Below are 23,230 nucleotides of genomic sequence, written 5' to 3' on the forward strand. Positions count from 1 at the left end.
GTTGCTAGTAAGTGGGCCATTTCAGATTGGAATTTGGGTCTTCAGACCCTGAGTTCAGTGTTCTTGCTACTGTGTTGCCTCAGTTTCATTCAGTCAACATTTGCCAACCTCCTGGTATGTGTCAGGCCCTGTTCAAGCCCTGGAAACATGATGGTGGAGAGGTAGACAAGGTCGTTGCTTTCATCAGCTTACATGCTACTAGCAGTTAACAGACAAAACAGTGAATGAACGAGGTAAATCTAATAGGGTTAAGTGCTATGAAAACAATAAAATAATGATGTCATAGAGAGTAACTTCTTGAGGGGGCTGGAGGAGATGCTACTTTAATTGGGTGGTCAGAGAAGGCCTCTCCAAGGTGGTGACATTTTTGCTGAGATTTGCTGCCAAGAAGGGGCCAGCCATTTGAAGATCTGGCAGAAGGAATAGCAAGGGTGATGGCTCTGAGGTGGAATCAAGCTTGGTGTATTCCAGGGATTGCAAGGAGTTTCCAATGGCTGGAGTGAATGAGTCAGGGAAGGGGACAGGTGGAGAGGTGGGTGAACATGGGAGGGTAGGGAGGTCTCAGATAGTATAGGGGCTTGGAGGCCAGAGTAAAGAGTTGGGATTTTATTCTAAAAGCAGTCAGGAGCTGTTGAAAGCTTTTAAGAAGGGGAGTGACATGATCTATTTCTTGATTTTGTGTGGCCAGTGAATTTTAAGGGGCATGAGCGTGGCAGCAAGCAGGCTAGTTAGGCGGCCAGGAGGGAGGTGATGGTGGCCTTCTAGGGTGGTGGCAGTGGGGAAAGGAAAAGTGGATGGATTTAGGATGTATCTTGGAGGTAGAACGAGCAGGATGGTAGAGGGGAAGGGAGAGAATGAGAGGAACCAAGGATGACTTCTGGGTTTTTGGCCTGAACAAGCAGATGGATGCTGGCAGTGCCATCTGCCTCTAAAATGATGCAAGTACTTTTTGGTAAGGTTCCCTGTAAGGGAGAATTAGCTGTTGTTCACTCTGAACCCCTTGGAGGAGAACTCAAGGTATAAACATCATACCTTATAGTCCGTAGGTAGGAAATCCCTGATTAAGGTAAAGGAAGACAGCTAGGTGCATCTATTTGAAGCCTCCACCGTGCCCCCTAAGCCCTGCTTTTCTCACACACTGGTCTCTTGCCTGCTTGTGGAGAGGCAGGCCTGAGCTTTGCTAGGCAGTGCCCATCTGTCTTGTGCTGTTGGCATTGCTGTCTTGATTCAGGATCTTTGGCTTGATGAAGGCTGGAAGGAGGCTCGCCAGTTCTGGGAGAATCGAATCACTAGTGAAACTCATTCTCGGAGCCTCCAACACCACATTCTTCCTGCCAAAGTGGTTCTTTCCTTGGCCACTGAATGACATTTCTGAAGTTTCAGAGCTTTGGATTTGGGAATCCTCTGAAATTCTGTTTTGTTCCGCCAGGATTCCTAGAGGACCCTTGAATGGAGTATCTCTTCTGGGCAACGGATTTCGAATCTCCTTTTCTTATATTCCAATAATTGTGCTTTTAAAATTGAGCATGGTACATGCTCAGTTGTAAGACTTAACAGTCCTATCATTTCCACTTGTAAAACTTTCCAGTTGATAAGGCTCTTTCCAGGGTATTCTCATTTACCAATTTTCAGTCAGTTGAGATCATGTGGAATATGTATTATCCCCCAATTTATAGGTGAGGATATTGAGATGCAGAAAAGTCCTTCGTTTTGTCAATAATGTTAAGCACCTGCTAGATGTTAGGTTAAGTATGTCCTTGTGGCTCAAAGTGTGTTATTCTGTGTGACAGAAGCATCCCTGTCCGCTGGGAGCCTGTTAGAAATGCAGAATCTCGGCCTAGATCTAATAAATCAGAGTCTGCATTTTACCAAGATCTCCGGGTGTTTCCTGTACACTTTAAAGTTTGAGGTGCTCTCCTCTAGGTCATAAATAGCAAAACTAGGGCTTGAGAATAATGACAATAAAAGTAATAGTAGTAGCTAACATTCATTAAGCCAAGCACTGTTCTTAGCACTTTACATATGTTGTCACATTTAATCCTCACAGCACCCTGTGTTATGGGTACTTTTATTAATCCCATTTTCCAGAAGAGAAAAGTAGAGAATGGAAAGGTTAAATAACTTCCCCAGATTCGCTGACTCCCAAGTCTGTTGGTCTTTCTATCACTCACTCATTCATCTGTTTTTTAGGTGGGCAGAAGTCACATTCCTGGATGACTTGTCAAAGGTCTCTCTCTTCACTGCTGGGTAACTAAGTTGAAATGCTGATGAAAAAAGTGACTTCAAAGAATGTTTAAGGAAATCAAGGGAAAAAAACCCTTGAGCTATTTTAGCATAACTATGGGGATCAGTTACTTGACTGATGAGGCAATGAACAGATTCTCAGTTTGGTTAAATCGTCTCCCTCTTGTGTTTCTTAGTAGTCACCTCTGGGGCCTAAAACAGCTGATGCAGGTAGGGAACTGGAAACATGTGTTTTTTAACCCTAAGCTCTTTCTTGATTCTGGTGGTAATAATTACACTTGGTCAGAGGAGGCGGTTAGGGTACACTAAACTCTTATAACACCCACTGACTAATTTGAAAAGATTCAGTGTCTTAGTGTTTCAGTTTTCCCTCTCTGTCCTGTGTGCCCATTACTTTTTCTATCGACATCTCCTTATCCCCCCAGAGTCTTAAAAAGATTTCTGGTATCGCGATTCAGGCCTCTGCCATTACGAGAAATTCTAGAGGGGAAAGGCAGTGGGACCAGGGAGGAGACAAGAATTTTTATGGAAATTCTGCCACTTGCTGTGTGACCTCGGGCAAGTAACTCAACCTTTCTGGGCCTCAGCTCTATATGCAAAATAAGGACATGGGACAGTCTCCAAAGGCCCTTTCAGCTCTGTTCAAAAGACAAAGCTTCAAGGTGGATGACTTCCTTGATGACCATCCTTGGTGACTTCATGGTGGGATTTCTCCCAGACCTTACAGGGTGGGGCTGTTAAAGCAATTTTCCTGGCAGTTGGAGAGCATTACAATCTGTTTGTTTTATCAGCATCACGCATCTGCACTGCAGTTTGGGATGTGGGTGTTTAAGGCTCAGTTATTCATGATGTTACATTGTGTCTCCTCACTTTGTCACACTGATTGCCGGCATTGAGTTCCTCATACACAGGCAGAGCTATCTTTAGTAGGTTGATTTATTTAAATCATAATTAGCATTAGACAGTGAACCATTGATGATCGGGATGGGTGTGGTTTTACATTTAAAGTTTTTGGTAAAATTTTTGCAGCACTTCATTTTGCATGCTTGAACATGGTGTGTAAATGAAAGTGGATTCAGTGGAATAGAACATGTCATATATAATTGGGAATTGAACACCCTGTTACCCACCCTGGAGTCCTTCATATCACCTTCAGCAGTGGTGTTAGGAAGAAGGGCTTGCTTGGAGTTTTGTGTATGATATGAATTAAACAGAAACTGAGAGCTCATAGACACGATCTCCAGCAGCTTAGTGGATTGCAGGAGTCATGACTTTATCACACATTTCAAGAACCTAAGCAAAAATCTAGCTGGTAAATCACTGAAGAGTCCTTTTAGGAGAGATAAAACATCAGCTCAAGTTATTTAAAATAACCACAAGAAGATAGTCCTTAGTGGAAAGTTACTTGTTTTGAAGATCTGCAATAACGTGTCAGATTTTAGCCTGAGAACTAAATGCAGTGCTTTTCCTCCTTTGTTTTGCATTTTCTAGCATTTTTTTTTAAATAGAAGCTTTGTAATTATAAAAATGGTAAGTTTCCATTTGAGGAAAAATGAGAAAAATCCTGAAAAGATTAAAGTAAATAATATTCACTGTAAGGCCCATCACCCAAAAATAACCACTGTTCACACTTTATTTTCCTTATGCAAATATACTTCTAAATATGCATGGTGTGAATTTCTTACCTTTTTTTCCCCCATTATTGGACATTTAAGCTAATTTCAGTATTTTAATGTTACAAGTAATGTTACAGAGAACATTTTAATGATTGTCCTTGCGTGAACCTTTGCCTCCATTTCTGGTGATTTCATTAAATTAGATCCTTCAATCATTAAAAATTATAATTAAAAAGCAGTCTCTTCATGAAATAGTTTCAGTGGCTGAGAGATTCCAAATGGCGTCGAGAGGTCACTCTGGTGGACATTCTTATGCACTATATGGATAACACCTCTTAGGCTTTAATGTATTGGAATAGCTAGAAGTAAATCCCTGAAACTACCAAATTCCAACCCAGCAGTCTGGACTCCTGAAGGCAATTATATAATAATGTAGATTACAAGGGGTGACAGTGTGATTGTGAAGACCTTGTGGATCACACCCCCTTTATCTAGTGTATGGATGAGTGGAGGAATGGGGATAAAAACTAAAGGACAAATGGGGTGGGATGGGGGGATGATTTGGGTGTTTTTTTTCACTTTTATTTTTTATTCTTGTTCTGGTTCTTTCTGATGTAAGGAAAATGTTCAGAGATAGATTGTGGTGATGAACGCGTAACTATGTTATCATACTGTGGACAGTGGATTGTATATCATGGATGATTGTATGGTGTGTGAATGTATTTCAATAAAACTGAATTAAAAAAAAAAGCAGTCTCTTCAAATAATGTTTTTTCAAGGCAGCATCTAAATAAATAAAACTGAAAAGACAGGCATTACAATTGGGGGCAGAGGGGATTTCTCCTGATAATGGTACCTAATGCAATTTTCAGCTTGCTTGCCCACTTGGAGGTATATATTTTTAGATAGATGTACTCAAAGTGTGTTTCCCATTTTGTATTTGGAAATGTTTACTTAACATTATTTCATAACCATTTTTCCATGTTTCCATGTTTAGTAGTTCACAAACTACTACATGAACTCCTAAACTTTCCCTAGCATTGGGCATTTAGGTGGTGTCCAGTTTTTAATAATTACATGTAATGCTGTAGTGAACATCTTTTCTTCTCTTTCAGTCTCATAAGAGAACAATTCTAAATAAGTTGTTTGGGAAAAGATAGAACTTTATAAAAATTCTAAAGGTGAACTGTACGTTTTCCTTCTTAAAATTTCCTTAAGATCCTCCCTTTAAAGGATCTTTTTTTAATTAAAAAAAAAAACAGCCTTATTGAGATATAATTCATATACCTTAAAGTAACTTTTAATAGTTTTTCTCAGCCTTCTTTTATTGTTTAATCATTTTCCTTTCTTATACAGATTTCCTATGATTAGGACCCAGATCGTGGGCCTTTAGCATTTAAACTCTTCATTTTCTGGAAAGACTGTTCTTTGGCAACCTTAACGAGAAATACAGTATGTGCATTATCAGTTTTGTGCACTGTATGAGTTGTGAGAACAAGCCTTGCATTATGGAATTGGTCAGTGAACTAAAACAGTTCTGATGGACTTTTGGAGAGGGATTTAAAAAAAGGTTTTATTTCATCATGTTACTGAAATAATATTCCTATTGTTTATAGGAAATTCTGTTTGATCAACTTTGGGAACTGCTTACTATAGAGGTAGCCTATGTAGCAGAGGTTCTCAAACAGAGATATGCACATGAATGCCTGAGAGATCTTGATAAAATGCACTTCTAATTCAGGGGATCTTATGTGGGACCTTGGATTCAGCAGAGTTTGAACTGGTGGAACAAGAGAAGATTTTCATTGACACTGAAACACAACATCTTAAATTATGTTGCACCACGTAGTGAGAGAGTTACTCCATTTTTAACTGTTTTGATCCTTTTGACTGTGTCAAGGAGAATATTTGGTTGGTGCTAGTCTGTTTCTTAACATTTGCAAAGTTCCCTTTCTAACAGAGAAATCAGACCTCAGGTAAGCTACAGGGTCTAGCTGGAATTTAATAACATTTGTTTGTGTCCTTTTATTTATTTTTGCTGTTGCCTTCTATTTATGAAAAGTGATGCTGAGTTTTCATTCATGGGAGTGGTATAAACATTTGTTTTTAAAATAAATTTGCGATAAAAGAAAGTTGATTTAGAGAAAAATCTTAAATAAATAATAGTATAGGTGGTGCATGGATATGAGAAAAATTGTGAGGGGACAGTCTCATGACACATGTGGGACATGCTTGTGTGGAGAAAAGGCCATGGACTTTGGAGCTAGGTAGACCTGGTTTCTTCCTGCTTTGCCATTTATTAACTCTGTGTGCATGTTACTTCCCTGTAGAAGTCTCAGTTTTTTTCCTCCAGTAAACTGGAGCAGGGCAGAAGGTACCGCCCATGGGCCAGGTACCCTAATGCTTATTCTCTTCTAATCCTCACACACTGCAGGGAGCAGGGTATTACTGCTATTCCCATTTTACAGGTAAAGGAGTAGGCTCAAAGGGGAAAGATTTGCCTGGAACCCTGGAGCTAAGAGTGTTAGAGCTGGATTTCAATCTCTGGTGTGTCTGAATCTCTTCTTGGCTATTCCGGGCTGACTCTCCTTTTTAAATACAGATTTTGCTATGGCCCTCTACTCTGCTGAATGGCAGCCTAATTAAAATGAAAAGCCATTAGTCAGAGGGCAATTTGTTTTTTCATCTTGGGAAATTTCAAGTATACTTAAAAGTATAATAGTATAAGAAACCGTGAGCCCATTATCCAGCTCCAGCATTTATCAACACCTGATAATTCTGTTCATCTATACCCCTCATCCTCCACCCCCTGCTTATTTTGGAACAGATCCTAGGCAGCATATAATTTCTCCCGAAAATACTTTTGTATTTATTTCTAAAAGATGAGAACCTTTTTTTAAAGAAATATAACTACAATACCATTTTCACACCTAAAACCATAACAGTAATTCCTTATCATCTAATATACCATGTCTAGATATTCCTGATAGTTTTGCACATTTTTTTAAACAATTGGTTTGGTTGAATCAAGATCCAAATAAGAGCCTGAACAAAGACCATATATTGCATTTGGTTGATTATGTCTCTTAAGTCAGGGTGTAAATTTTCAGCAGAGAAATAGCCTCAACTTCCTTTCTTTCCTGGATTGGTACATGCAACAGGAAGTTCCTGGCAGGAAGGCTTTTGAGCTTCATAGCTTGGTGGTGGTTCAGAGCAGGGACTCTGTTGAATGTATGGGGAACCAGGGACATTGATGGTGGGATAAGTGATGCAACCTAGGGAGGGAATGGATTCTACCAGTTTACTCCCACATGTGACATATGCCTAAAGGTGTGTGTGCAGGTTATTCACTGCAGCATGGCTTGCAGCATAGAAAACAAACAAAACAGAAACAATCCGGAATGTCTCTCAATAGGGGACTGATCAAATACCTTATGAGACAGCCATACCATGGTATCTAGGCAGCTGTTGGCAGCAGGGGGGGGGGATGTTTTCAAGATCTATAAGGCAGGATTTAGAATGGTGTGTAGTAGACTTCCACTTGAGTTAAAAAAAAAAAAAAAAAGGTGGGAGAGTAATACGTATATGCTTATATATTACATATAATACATCGAGTATCTTTCCAGGGGTAGGGGAAAGATTTACTTGTTCACTGTATACACCTCTGTACGGCTTGAGTTGTTTTAACCTGTGCATCGTAGATATACATACACATGCATATGTATATATGAATGTGACTTTTTTTAAATGTGAGTTTATATGTTTATATGTGGGTTTTTGAGTAAGACAAACCCAGTTTGGAATCTTGACTGTTCCACTTAATTGCTGTGTGACCTTGGGCAAATTACTTATTTCTCTAAGCCTCTGATCTTTATTTATAAAATGAAGTTATTACTTACCTTCGTCATAAGGTGATTTTGTGGATTAAAAGAAGAATGCACATAAAGATCTTGATATGCTGGAGTTGTGACTACTGAATACAATAAAACCTCAGATCTACATTGATTCTGAATGGGAGGTGTCCTCTAGACTTGAACATATTTTTTTGAATGCCTTTTATGAATGTTTCACAATTGGATACAAAAGAGGATTTCTCTACTTTTTTCATCCTAGATAAATGCTTTCTTTGTTTGTCTCTTCTTGTCATCAAATGACAGGGAGTGATGCAGGGTGTCAATTTGAATTCAGGGCAAGCATTTATTACTTCATGTTTCTTGTTTGTGACCTTTCTAGTCCAGAGAAATAGCCTGCCTTCTCCAGATGCTTGAACTGAAATCAAGGTGCTAGACTTTTTTTCCAAGAGGAAAATAGCTTTGTTGAGTTTTTCTCCTGATTATAAAAGACAGAATACATGCGCCTATTAAAAAGTCCAAAGAAAGTTAAAAAAAAAAAAAAAGTCATCTGTAAGCTCACCACCCAGAAATCACATTGCTTGCTTTTCTTGAACGTTTATTATGTACCTTGTGGTAAGCTGAGCATTTAAAATTTATTAGTTCATTTAATAGTTAACAATACTTTAAGGTAGGTGTTGTTATTAACCTCATTTTATAGAGGAAAAAAACTATAATTTTCAAGATTTTGAGTAGCAGAGCAGAGATTCAAACTCATCTGTTGAACACAAAAACTTGTGTTTTTATCCATGACTTGACTCTGTCTCCCCAATATCTCTCTCTGCACATGGGTGTACACACACGGGCATAAAATTGCATCATTGTAATCCCTCTGTTGAGTAGCCTGCTTTTTTTTCACTCAACAGTATGTCATGGACATCTTCCCAAATCTAAATACCTAAAGACCTCTTCATCACCATTCTTCATGACTGCATAGTTTCATATAGTATACAGGTACTATAATCTCACCAGTCCCTTATTGTTGAGTATTTATGTGGTGAGAGATAGTGCTGTGGTAAACATAAACATGTATCTACACCTTTGCACATGTATTCAATACTCAGTTATGTCCTTAAAATGAATTCGAAGAAATGGAGTTTCAAGTGATGTTCACATTTGAGTTTTTGTATTAATTGCTCAACTGCTCTCAAATAAGTTGTGCCAATTTCAGATATTGTGGCTCTTATATGTACGCTAAGGAACATTCTGAAACTTTTTAGACAGTTCACACAACTGTTGGGCTTACAAAAAAGATGACCTTATATTTTATATACAGTGCTTGCAATAACAACGGAATGTGATTTATTAGCCTGTTATTTTGACATCTTTGCTCTGATTGCCTTTTGGGTCTGAGGCTACATAATGTCTTACATTGATATTTGAAAGTAAAAATTCCATTGCTGTGGTCCTTGTAGATGCTCTTTTTATGAAACTTCACCATAAAGTTAAGACAAGTAGTTTTACTTGTATGACCCTTAGCTCATCATTTGGAAAAAAAAAAAAAAAGTTTTAGTACCTTGTATTAATGATGATCAGTAAAGATTTTATGAATGGATGGACAAAATGGGAAAAAAATAATTTTAACACTTGGCTATTAGTTTACTTAATTTCACAAAACTGTTCTATCTCCTTTTTCCTTAATGTTATTTCTAAACCAGGTAATGCATTCACATGATTTATAATTTAAGAGGTATAAAAGAATATGCAGTGAAAAGTCTCCCTCTACCCTTGGTCCTCAGCCACCCGGCTCTTCTCCCTACAGGCAATCAGTTGTTGTTATCTGGCTCTTGCCTAACCCCCCGGATATATTATATGCACATATAAACAAATATAGAACAATTCCCTCGACACAAATTTCATATCATTTTAAAAGTCCTGCAGGGTATTGGTGTTATTTTTCAACTGAAGATGAATAATCTTGCTTTGAAATTTGTGTAACTCCCATTATGATAATTGGCCATCATAGGAACCAAAGAATCAGGACTGGACTTGTTCACTTGGTGTGGTTCAGGGATTATAAACAAGGAGACCTGATACTTCAAAACAATTAGAAACGGTTGTGAAAGAGAGCAGTGTTGATGGCAATGAGGTGGATACAGAAGAGAAACAGCTGCTTCCCCCTGAGAGAAGCCTGCGTGGCGAATTGGTGGCTTGGGCTGCATTTCAGACACTCAGAGTCCTTGAATCTGGGGCCAGGCAATTGGCAGGTGGTTGCCTGCTTGATCCTAGAGGACGTCAAATTGGAATGCATTCATTAGAGATGCGTTAGTATGCACTGTGTGTGCCCACAGATTGCTCCTTGCAGAGCTGTTCCTGGTGAAGTGACAGACCTTTATTTTTTCCCCATTTGAAGATCCTACATGCCCATGAAAGAAAATGTGGAAAAGATAGAAAGGTTGAAAGAATAGGGGAAATCACCTGTAGTTCCACCACCCAGATTGGACCGTTATTGATGTTTTGATGTGTGTCTTATTTTTATATAATTGTGATTGCATGCTGTCATTCAATTTTGTAAACTGCTTTTTCATTTATGATAAGCATTTTTCATGACTTCACAGAATCTTGGTAAATGTCATTTTAAAAAGTGGACTAGCATAGCAGGCCTTTCTTAATTAGGTCATGTGTACATGAATTTGGTCACAGACAGAGATGCCCACTGGAGTCAGGAAGGAAGTATAAATGAATAAAGCATGCTGAGTGTGAGACAGTAGGGAATGGGAGCTACGAAGGAGTGGAGGGCCTAGGTGCACCAGAGGGACAGCTGTTGCTCAGCTCCCATTGCTGCCACGTGGGGCATGGGCCAAGGGCTGTCAGATAGTCCCATTCTTCCCTAAAAGCAGAGAATTTGTGTTTTTTTTTTTTTTTTAAATGTGAAATTGCTCGTGGTGCTTTTTTGTGTTTTTTTTTTTAGAAATTTAAAAAATTTGTAGAGTAATATAGGAAACATTCAGAATGATGGTTGTGAACATTTTCTCTTATTTCCTTCAAGTCTCTTTCCTATTTTTTAAATTAAAAGAAACGATAAACTGTTACAGATAAAATTAAAATATCCTTCCAATTCTAAGACCCATTTCCCACACTTCCCTCTGCCCAGCTCAGGCAGCCATGATCACAAATTGCATATCCAGCTCACTTTTTATACATATACCTATAAAAATGCAAGTCCATGAGCACCATATTGTCTTGTAACTTTTTAATTATAATTATTACTCTGCATCTTGCTTTTTTACTCAACCTGTTAATTTAGCCATGTTAGTATATGTAAATCTAGCACAGGGATTGGCAAACTTTTTATGTAAAAGACCAGATAGAAAATATTTTAGGTTTTTGGGGCACCTACTCACCTCTGCCATTGTGTAGCAAAAGCAGCTGTAGATAATATGTAAACAAATGGTTATAGCTGTGTTGCAATAAAACTTTATTTACAATAACAGGCTATGGGCTGGGTTTTGTCCATGGGTCATAGTTTGCTGACCCCTGCTCTCATTTTATTCCTTTTTAACTACTGAGTAGTGTGCGGTCTATAATATGACTATACCCTACTTGACGTTTCTAATCCCCTGTAAATGGATATTTAGATTGTTTCCCGTTTTTCTGTTATAACAATATTGCAGGGAGCATCCTTGTCCATGTTTCTTTTGCACGAATGAAGGTTTTTCACCAGAACATATACATAGAAGTGGAATTGCTGAGGTTTTTTATTTTTATTTTTTTAAAGCACCAGGTAGGCCAAATAAAACACTTCAAGTAGAATGTGACTAGTTTATGACCTCTGTCCTCGAATCTCTGTAGGAAGCCAACAGTTATTGAGAATCCAAATCATACCTAGTTCTAGAATTTGAGGTAAGACTCTGACGGGTAGCAAAGGTGAGGGTACAGAAATCCAAATGTGAAAGATTTGGAAAATGGTCTGTAAGTGGGTGGCTGTTGTGAGAAATGTGCAGCTGAATTTCCTCAGTCGACAAAAAAGATGAAGTTGGGAAAAGACCTCAGTTTTTCACATGTAACAGCCATCCAGACGGTGGGTGTTAACATAAGAATGACAAGTTCTAGCAGCAGAAGTATTAGAAGGATGAAGGCGATGAGCTGCTGACCTGTGGCTCCTTCTTTCCTGGCAGTGCTATGAGTGCCTTTAGAGATTTATCACTGTAATTAGATCCACTAGAGGAAGAATAAAGTATGTAATAAAGTAAAGAAGGAGTGTCAGGGCATCCTTCCAAGAAAACCCTATCTTTTGAGGAGGACCCACAGCAAGATTTTAAGCCCTGATGGCAGGAAATTAAATTAGTCCATCTTCCTGAAATAATACATCAATAATACATGACTAGTCCAGTCTAGCTTGGTGAGTTTAGAAAAGAAATGGTGCTCTGTGTTCAGAGGCCAGGAGATTTAATAAAGGGGACTCATGCGTTGGGAATTCTTTCCTTTTTAAAAGATTTTTAAGATTAAGGTAGGTCATTATCATTCCTTTGTTTTTATCATTTTGGAGAGCTTTAGAAAATATATATTACTGTAACAGAAGCAGCTAACATCAAAAACAGCTTGCTGCTGGCTTTTTTTTTTTTTTTTTTTTTTTTTTTTTTTTTATACAGACTTAGGACCACATTGTTTTGAAAGGTAAAAGTTTGACAGCTGTGGCTCCTCAGGGGCATGTAATGCAGAAGAATCAGTCCTCTCCAATGACCCATCCTTCCCTCTCCTCACATTTCTCTTCCTTCAAATCAAGGATCTTGTCTGACCATCCCTTGCACTGTGACAGAGACTGCCCCCAAGGAGGCTCAGGGGACTAGGGTTTTAGCTTTGTGTCTAAACCGGCTTTTGTGGGCCTCTGTTGAAATGGAATGGGAGACAGGCAAGGGGATTGGCTGCAACTGTAGCTCAGAGGCCATTCACCTTGAAATGAAAAGGACACTCAGTAAACAAAGTGGCCATTCTAACATGTGGTTCTTTGATCTCATCTGGGAAAATATACTAGCATCTGGAAGGTGATAAATAAGTGAAGTGCTGCCTTTTTTTTTTAATTTTTTTTAAATTTTTTAAATTTTTTAATTTGTTCACTGGTTTATTTCTCCAAATGAGCAATAGGCTATTTACAAATAAGCAGATCTCCAATGTTGCAGTTTCATTTAAATGGCTTGAGGTTTAGTTTTTACTGAACTTCAGTTAAGTATTTGGATCTCAATCTGATTTTTTTTTTTTTTTTTTTAGGATGATGACTATAAAGTGAACAATAGAAAATGTCATTCTAGTGATGGTTAATGCATAAAATTAGGGCTCACCTGTATTCTCAGGAATGACCCTTTGACAAGGGTTTTGAACAAATCTGTATTACTAATTTTTTTTTATTGTGATCTTTAACATATACATAACAGTGGTGACTTTCAAAGTACGATTTAAGAAGTAGAGAGCAAATTTCAAAGAATATTATGGGGTACAGTTCCATAATTTCAGTTATTTCCCTTATTGTAAAATATATATACAGAAAGATGTTAATTTTCAAAGTACAGCTCAACAAGCAGTTATATAGGTAATTTCAAAAAATGTTGTGGGTTACAGTTCCACAGTTTCAGTTCTTTCCTTATTGTGAAATATAGGATATATACAGAAAGGTGATAACTTTGAAAGCAAAATTCAATGAATAGCTATAGAGCAAATTTCAAAGAATGTTGTAAGTTACAGTTCCACCATTTCAGTTATTTCCTTCTAGCTATTCTAATACCCTAGCATCTAATATGTATGTATACATATATAAAACATGTGAGTGTGTATATATACATATATATATATATAAAGTTTCAGTATTTGTAATCCTTTGTTCAATCTTATCTTGTTTGTTGCTACCACTTCCTCTCATTTAATCACTTTCTCTGTCTTCAAGGGTATCTAGACAGTGACCATCCTAACTTATTCATATTGAAAGGGGATATCAACATTATGGGGAAGGGGTCTGCATCTGATTGTTGTTCTTAAAGAGGCTGTTGCCTCTGGAATTTTGGACTTGTCTGGCATAGGAACACTCTGGTGAATTTAACTTTCTGAGAGATAAAACTTAGTGAGTCAATCTTTTGTAGAATTTCAGACAGGGACCAAGGTATTTGGGACTACCGTTAGTAAGGGCATGGCATGCTGTGGCCATTTGGGATGTTTAGCTGGAGCTAGCGTAAGAGAAACCTCCATGATAGCCTCTCAACTCTATTTGAGATCTCTTACCCACAGTAACCTTGTTTTGTTACCTTTCTTTCCCCCTTTTTTTTCAAGTAGGCATTGATGCCAGGTCCTGGCTCATTCTTGGGAGTCATGTCCTACCTGGTGGGGACGTCAGTGAATTTATTTGCCGAGTAGGGCTTATAGAAAGAAAGGCTACATCTGAGCAACAAAAGAGAGTCTCTGAGGTGCCTCTTAGCCGTAATTATAGGAAGGCTTAGCCTCCCATTTACAGCCCTAAGTTTCACAAGGGCGAGCCTCAGGATCAAGGGCCTGAGTTATTAAGCAGTGGGTTCCTAATTTCACATAACCTATAGTCTGTCCCAAAATTAACAGTTTCTCACTTTATCTTCACTTAGTTGTATAATTATCATCACTCTCAATTTTAAACAATTGTCATAACATAAAACATTCCAGAGTGCTCATCAGCTGCTGATTATTCATACCTAGTGTTAGTGTGGTCTGGTAACATAGTCCTATTATGTATATATGTATTAAGTATAGTCTATAATATGTAATGGGTAGTTTTTCCATATACCAGTCTGTTAACTCTTTGTAACAGTGTCATATCTTATAAGTATATCATGCTAGCACTTGTTTGTGTTTGTAGTGCTACTCTGTGGGTTGCATGCCTTTAAACGAACACTTTTGAACCCGTTTGCTTTCAACGCAGCACTGATACTTATAATCCCATTAATAAACCATAATCACACCTGTCCATTCCCATACCATGAAGTTCACCCTCATTATCCTGTCTGTATATGTTAGATTTGTTAGGTTTTTTCAACTGAGAAGAGAAGAGATGAAAACTGAATCAAAAGTTGTATTGTCCATCTGTGCGCAGGCAGGCTGAAGCCTGAGAAAAAGGTGACAGCCCCAAGCCAGGGGAACAGTAGGGCTTATAAAGGATGGTTGGCGGGAAGTTCTTTGTCCAGGGAAGGGGAGGCTGGCAGGTCTAGGTACAGCTGTTTCTCAGTGGCTACTTTTGGGAAAGGGTGTAGTTAGCAAGTTTCCATTGGCTTGTTTGAAAGCGGCGGCTTGGAAGTGGGAAAGTTTAAAATTTTTAACTTTCGGGATTCCTAAGGGCGGGGACAGTGCCTTATTGCAGATCTGCAGGGTTCCTAGAGCAGGGTGAGGGGCTGTGGCTCTATGGCAGAATTCCTAAGGGCAGGGGTGGGGTGAAGGCCCAGGACCTAAACCTAGCATTCCAGGTTTTTTCTTTTATGTTTCTAGGGATGTTGAGGGGCACAGGTCTGTTCTTCTGTATCTGCTTCAGGCTGGTGCGGGCATAGAGTTGTCCCTACAGTCCATTGTGTGGTAGTGGTTGATAAGGGTGTTTTCGTTGGAGTAGCAGCCTGGTTTGTTATGGCTGGAACAGTTCTGTGAATAAACCTGGTTAGAAGTTTAAGAAACAAGGTCCAAGAATGAAAGCAGAGGAGATGAGAAGTGGGATAGGAGAGAGCTAAGCTAGAGTATGTTGTTAGCTGCATTTTCTTTAGCTTGTTTTATGATGTTTATATTGTCTTTTAAAGTTCAATTATTAAGCAAAGTACAGGTTTTTCTCATATTGAGGAAGTTTCCTTCAATTCCTACCTTTTGAAGTAATTTTAACAGTAAAGGATGCTGGATTTTGTCAAATTCTTTTTCAGCATCTATTGAAATGATCGTTTGATTTTTCCCTTTTCATTTGTTAATATGTTGTATTACACTGATTGATTTTCTTATGTTGAACCACATTTGCATGCCTGGGATGAACCCCGCTTGGTCGTGGTGTATGGTTTTTTTTTTTAATGTGTCTTTGGATTTGATTTGCAAGTATTTTGTTAAGAATTTTTGCATCTGTATTCATTGGGGAGATTGGCCTGTAGTTTTCCTTTCTCATAGCATCTTTACCTGTTTTTGGTATTAGAGTGATGTTAGCTTCATAAAATGAGGTAGATAGTATTCCATTTTCTTCAATTTTTTTAAAGAGTTTGAGCAGGAATGATGTCAGTTCTTTTTGGAAAATTTGGCATCTTTGATTTCCATATTTATTTCATTTAGAAGAGTTTGGAAGTTTTCCTCAACAGTGTCTTCGAATACTCTTCCTAGTCCTTTGCTCTTCTCTTCACCTTCTGGAACACCAATGATTCTTAGATTTGTGCGCTTCATGTTGTCCATCATTTCCTTAATATCCTTTTCAAATTTTTTATTTATTTTTTTACCATTTGTTTTTTTGTGCTCTTGCATTCCATTGTCCTCTCCTCTAGTTAGCTAATTCTTTCCTTTGCCTCTTTAAATCTGCTGTTACGTGTTTCAAGTGTATGTTTAATTTCATTAACAGTATCTTTTATTTCTGTGAGATCTGCTATTTTTTTAATTTACTCTTTCAAATTCTTCTTTATGCTCTTCTAGGGTCTTCTTGCTGTCCTTTATGTCCTTAGCCATCTCGTTGAAGTTGTTTTGGAAATTTGTGTGTACTTCTTTGATTAATTGCTCCAAGTTCTGTGTCTCCTCTGGCTTTTTAATTTGGTCATTTGGGTTGTCCATATCTTCTGGTTTCTTCATGTACTTTATAATTTTCTGTTTTTGGCCTCATGGCATTTGCTTGTCTTGATAAGGTTATTTTAGGATATGCAGGATTATTTGAACATTTATCTATAATTTGGCAGAGCTGCAGTTTGGTGGCATGTACATTCCCAATCCTACCAGCAGGTGGCGCTCCTGAGCCCCCCCCACCCTCAAGTCATCCCTCCCCCAACTTCATCTGTGTGTTTGGCAGGGACCAAACCTGGTGGAAATCCAATCAGTGCACCAGTTTTCCATGTGCACTGGGGACTGCCAGCCCTGTGGGAGGGGAGCGGGTCCTGCACAGTTCGGCAGGAAGTCCGCTCCAGGGCACAGTGGTCCTGGCAATTCCCAGGGTTGTGAGTGGACTAATCTGGGGCTGCGGAGCTGTGCGTCTCACCTTCCAGCTCAAATGCACCACAGACCCTGACCTCTGCACCCACAAGTCTCTGGGGTTGGGGAAGGGCTCCTGGCACTTCCATGCCTCACCCTCGCCTCTTGGCTGTGCACACCATGGATTCTGTGGAGGTAGAGTGGTTGAGGTCACAAGTCTGCCGAATCCTGAGTTCCCTCACGGGAGCTCTCGGCCATGGGGCTATGAAGGGTTGTCTCAGTACCCAACTGCTGAGATGGGTACACAGGGCTTAGAAAGCTGCTGTGTGTGAATTTGGTGGCCGGCTCTAGCCACCAGTCCCTGGCATGGGGACTCTTGGCCGCGGGGCTGTGAAAGGTTTATCTTCCCAGCTAACTGCTGAGATGGGTGCACAGGTCATGGAAAGCTGCTCCCTTCTGCACTCTTCTGCTTGCTATAGATGCCAGTTCTTGGCATGGAGGCTCTTGGCTGTGAGGCTTTTGGCCGCAGGGCTGTGAAGGGTTATCTCCCCAGCCAACTGCTGAGATAGCTGCATGGGGCGTGGAAAGCTGCTCCTGTATTACTAATTTTAATCCTGCTTTATATTAATTTAGAAAGCACATCCACCTTTGTAAGCACTTCTTAATCTCACAGTCATCCAGAAGGAAAGAGAATTACCCGTATTTTACAGAAAACAGGTTTGGAGATAGTAAGAGGTTTTCTGGTTTTCCATTCTAGACTACACTTTTATTACATATAACAACTAGAAGTGTGAAAAGTTACTTTTTGTGTTTCCGTGTGCTTATCAGAACAATTTACGAAAGATCAATGAAGAAAGATTGTTGACTCATTTTAGTAACCTACAACATATGTGGTCAAATTGGCCCATCACTGCTTCACATTCATCCACCCTTTTGCTGGCAGGACATATCCTCATGAGTAATACTCACAGCTAAAAAGAACCACTTTTATTATTGTTTAAGTAGCTTTTTAAATTACAAATGCATATATCCTTTGATCCAGCAATTCTACTTCTAGGAATTTATCTTGACAGATATACTTACCCACATACGAAATTATGTGGGGCCTAGGTTTTTCAGAGCAGAAGATTGGAAACAGCTTAAGTATATCCAGAGGGTAGTGGTTAAATAACTCATGATGCATCCTTACAGTGTAGTACTGTGCTTCTGTCATAAAGAGTAAGGCAGTTCTCTATTTACTGAGGGAACAAATGCCAAGATATGTTGTTTAGTGAAAGAAAGCAAGATGCCTGACACTGTATTACTATGAGTAACATACTACCATTTATGTAAAAAGGAAGGTAAGTATGCATTAATACTTATTTGCTTGTGATGTATAAACTATCTCAGGAAAGACAGATTGAAAGACCTAATAACATTTCCCTGTGGAAAGGACAACTGGGTGGCTAGAGTACAGGTATGGGAGAGAGGCCTACCACTGAAGAGACTTTTGAATCAATTAAACTGTGAATTGCCTATTTTTTTTTTTTTTAACTGAGTTTTCAGGAATTTTAGGCCCTTATTTACCTCTTTACTCTGATCCTTGCCCTACCCCTCTAAGAGAACCCATTTAATCATCCTTTCTTCTGTTACCTGAGTTTTCTAGCACCAAATCAAGTCCTCTCTTTTTCTGTTTTTACTTTAAAAGTACTTAACACCTATTTTATTTGCATTCAAACTTAAACTTAATGATTGAATAAATGCAATCTATATAATGCATCTAACCGCATCTGCGTTTATTTGAACATATTTTATACAAGCCAGTTTTTTAAAATTCAGTTTTCTTAAGGTATATTCACATACTATACAATCATCCACATTGTACAGTTGTTCACAGTACCATCATATATAGTTGAGTTGTGCGTTCATCACTACAATCAATTTTTTAACATTTTCATTACTCCAAAAAAATAATAATAAAAATACAAGTGAAAAAGAACACCTGAAACATCCCACCTATCCCCATTATTCATTTAATTTTTGTCCCCCTTTTGCTACTCATCTGTCCATATGCTAGATAAAGGGAGTGTGAGCCATAAGGTTTTCACAATCACACCATGTAAGCTATATAGTTATACAGTCATCTTCAGGAATCAAGGCTACTGAGCTGCAGTTCAACAATTTCAGGTATTTCCTTCTAGCTATTCCAATACTCTAAAAACTAAAAAGGGGTATCTATATAACACATAAGAATAACCTCCAGAATGACCTCTTGACTCCATTTGAAATCTCTCAGCCACTGAAACTTTGTTTCATTTCTCCTCTCCCTTTTGGTCAAGAAGGTACAAGCCAATTTTTAGTAGTGATTTTAGAAAAATCTCTCTCTCTCTGAACCCTGAGTTCTCTAGGCCCATAGTTCCCCTGCCGAGGGTGCCACTGTTACCTCTTTTGCATGTATACATCCAAAAATAGTGTATGCATATCAAGCATATAATGTACGTATATCCTACTTTTTACACATTGTGTAAAATATACTATATACCCTGTTTTTCATCTACTCTTTTCACTTAACAATAATCTTGGTATAGGATTATATTTAGATTTACCACATTCTTTTTAATTCATATATTTATGAATTAATTCATAAGATTCCACTGTATATTTATATTAAATATAATTATTTAATTAGTCACCCTTTGATTGGAGTTGGTATCACCCATAGTCTATTGCTACCACAAATGATGCCACAACAAATGTCCTTGCACATATGTCTTTGTACAAGACATATATCCATAGGGTAAATTCTTAGAAATATAATTGCTAGGCCAAAAGGTATGTGCATTTTAAATTTTGATCAATTGTGCCAAATGGCTCTATGCAGGATATGGGGTCATCCATACTTTTAAAAGTTTTTAAATACTGTTTGAAAGGAGGGCAGGCTAGTTAACAATATTGGTGGACTGGAGCTTTCCTTTTTCCTGTGGAAGCTGGTTAAGGTCCCATGAGGGAACACAGTGTAATAAAACCATAGTTATGAGAAGATAAGTGAGATGAAGCCCACTTGGGTTTATCAGGTGCTGCCACGCAGCCTGTAAGACAACATTACTGTACTTATTTACTTCTGCTTTTTTTTCTAGGACCTTAGCATTGGAGTCTTTTCATAGTCACCAAGACTGACCCAGCCAGAGTTCATCATGTCAAAGTTAAAAAGCTCAGAGTCAGTCAGGGTGGTGGTACGCTGTAGGCCCATGAATGGCAAGGAAAAGGCTGCTTCATTTGACAAGGTGGTGGATGTGGATGTGAAGCTTGGGCAGGTGTCTGTGAAGAATCCCAAAGGAGCAGCCCATGAAATGCCCAAGACCTTCACCTTTGATGCAGTCTATGACTGGAATGCCAAGCAGTTTGAACTTTATGATGAAACGTTCCGACCGCTTGTGGACTCTGTCCTGCAGGGGTTCAATGGGACAATTTTTGCCTATGGACAAACTGGGACTGGGAAAACCTACACGATGGAAGGTGTCCGTGGTGACCCTGAAAAAAGAGGGGTCATTCCTAACTCATTTGACCATATCTTCACCCACATCTCTCGATCCCAGAATCAACAATACCTGGTCAGGGCTTCTTACTTAGAGATCTACCAGGAGGAGATCCGAGATCTGCTCTCAAAGGATCAGACCAAAAGACTTGAGCTCAAAGAGAGGCCTGATACTGGAGTATATGTGAAAGACCTGTCTTCCTTTGTCACCAAGAGTGTGAAGGAGATAGAGCATGTGATGAATGTGGGGAACCAGAACCGTTCAGTTGGTGCCACCAACATGAATGAGCACAGTTCGCGTTCTCATGCAATCTTTGTTATCACCATCGAGTGCAGTGAGGTGGGTCTTGATGGTGAAAACCATATCCGTGTAGGGAAATTGAACCTTGTAGATCTTGCTGGCAGTGAACGGCAAGCCAAGACTGGTGCTCAAGGGGAAAGATTGAAGGAAGCAACCAAGATCAACCTCTCCCTTTCAGCCTTGGGTAATGTCATCTCTGCCCTGGTGGATGGCAAAAGCACTCACATTCCATATCGGGACTCAAAGCTTACCAGGCTCCTCCAAGATTCCCTCGGTGGCAATGCAAAAACTGTGATGGTGGCTAACGTGGGGCCTGCCTCTTACAATGTAGAAGAGACTCTGACTACTCTAAGATATGCCAATCGTGCCAAAAACATTAAGAATAAGCCAAGGGTCAATGAGGACCCTAAGGATGCCCTCCTTCGAGAATTCCAGGAGGAGATTGCCCGTCTCAAGGCCCAACTGGAAAAACGATCCATTGGCAGGAGGAAGAGGCGAGAGAAGCGGAGGGAAGGTGGTGGCAGTGGTGGGGGTGGGGAAGAGGAGGAGGAGGAGGGAGACGAGGGAGAGGAGGAAGGGGATGATAAGGATGATTACTGGCGGGAACAGCAAGAAAAACTGGAGATTGAGAAGCAGGCCATTGTAGAGGACCACAGCTTGGTTGCAGAGGAGAAGATGAAGCTGCTGAAGGAGAAAGAGAGGAAGATGGAGGATCTGCGGCGAGAGAAGGATGCTGCTGAGATGCTGGGTGCCAAAATCAAGGTACCATACCCTTCCTTAGGCCCTTTCCTCCTTCAGTGCTTTTTGTTTTATCAATAATAGTACTAATAATACTAATAATATGAGGGATGATGTCTCTTTCAGTTATGCAGTCCCAACTGCTTTATGATATCCAGTACTCAAAATTTTTGAATTAAGATGAAGAAAATCGTTTTTTCAAATTTTAAAAAATTAAACACTGAATTCACAGTAAAAATAAATTATTATATATGTGCACGGTATAAAGAACAGCAATAAAACTGACACCCAAGTACCCACCACCCAGTCTAAGAAATAGAACAGCAGCCATACCTTTAGACGCTCCTTGTGTTCCCCTCCCACAGAGGTAACAATTACCCTGAATTTTTTGTTTATAATTTCCTTGCTTTTCTTTATATTTTTACCACATATATATATCTCTAAATAAAAGAGTATTTATTTCACAATATTTTACCTGTATATAAATGGATCCTCACTTCTGCAATTTGCTTTTATTTGCTCAACATTATGTTCATGAGATTTATCCATGTTGATACCTATAGCTGTGGTTCATTCATTATTCCTGTTCTAGTATTCTGTGGAATTCCATTCTTCTGATAGTTTGGGTTATTTCCATCTTTTGCTATGAACATTTTTGGACTTGGCTCCTAAAAAACACATGTGTGAGAGTTTCTTCTACGGAAGTGTTAGGTCCTAGGGTATATGCATTTTCCCCTTTACTAGATAATGACAAATTGCCTTCTAACGTGGCTTTGGGAGTTGATTCTTCTCCCAGCAGTTTGTGAGCTCTGGTTGCTCCTCATCCTTGCCAACAATTCTGATGCTCAGACTTAAATTCTTTCGTATCTGGTGACTATAAAATAGTATTCCATCATGATTTTAATAGGCAGTGCCCTTATTACACAAGATACGAAACAGTTCCATCACCCCAAAATTTCCTCATGCTGTTGCTTTGTGGTCAAACCACCCCCACTTCCTACCTCCAACCCCTATGTACTGATACATTTTCTTGAGCCTGTGAATCTACCTCATGTTTTCCCCAGCGACTGAGCAATAATCTGGAGTATGGAGGCTCCCGTTGTTTTGAGGCTTATTTCTGGTGGCTCTGTACTATCAGTGGCTGGCCTCTGAACCACCACATGTCTGTAAAGGGAGAGGAGTGAAAAGGTGGCCCTGGGGGAGTAGGATGATGCCTCAGCCCTGACTAACCACCAGCCCAAATTCCTTTGAAGTGTTAGGGTCTCTCTTATCTTATTTATGCAAACTTCGATTTCTACTCTTTAATGCATCCATGTTTACTAATTTAAAAAGGAAAAGTATCTCTTTCTTGCCTTCCCTGTCCCCACTACATGAAGCTGTGCAGTGTTTATCTGTGGCTTCACAGTAGCCCTTTCACAGAGCTGGGTACTATTTTATTTCAGAGGCATGGGCCTGAAAACCTTGAAGGTCTCTTCCAGGACTGAAATCCCTTAGATCTGTTGTGAAAATGAAGTCATATACAATGCAATTAGGGGGTAACTTTGTTCAGAGGGGGTTTCCATGGGGTTCCATTACATTGGGTGCCACTTCACCCCATCCTTGCTCCTGCATTTGAAGTGTAACTTGTACCCATGTTTGGTTTGCAGGCTGTTTTTTTTTGTTTGTTTTTATGCAATTTTATTGAGATATATTCACATACCATATAATCATCCAAAGTGTACAATCTGTTGTTCACAGTATCATCATATAGTTGTGCATTCATCACCACAATCAATTTTTAAGCATTCTCATTACTCCAAAAAATAAAAATAAGAATAAAAATAAAAGTAAAAAAGAACACCCA

At 39.1% G+C, this 23,230-nt stretch overlaps 1 protein-coding gene across 1 annotated transcript in view; it reads left to right on the forward strand.

Moving 5' to 3' along the window:
• Positions 1-23,230, forward strand: part of KIF3B (kinesin family member 3B) — a 39,821-nt gene that overhangs the window by 2,491 nt on the left and 14,100 nt on the right. The window contains exon 2 of the mRNA XM_037811823.1: positions 19,951-21,411. Within this exon, the coding sequence (XP_037667751.1) occupies positions 20,008-21,411 (1,404 nt within the window). The 5' untranslated portion in view covers positions 19,951-20,007. The remainder of the gene's footprint in view (positions 1-19,950; positions 21,412-23,230) is intronic.

The sequence above is a fragment of the Choloepus didactylus genome, chromosome 19, assembly GCF_015220235.1.
Source record: "Choloepus didactylus isolate mChoDid1 chromosome 19, mChoDid1.pri, whole genome shotgun sequence".
In the NCBI taxonomy this organism is placed as follows: domain Eukaryota; kingdom Metazoa; phylum Chordata; class Mammalia; order Pilosa; family Megalonychidae; genus Choloepus; species Choloepus didactylus.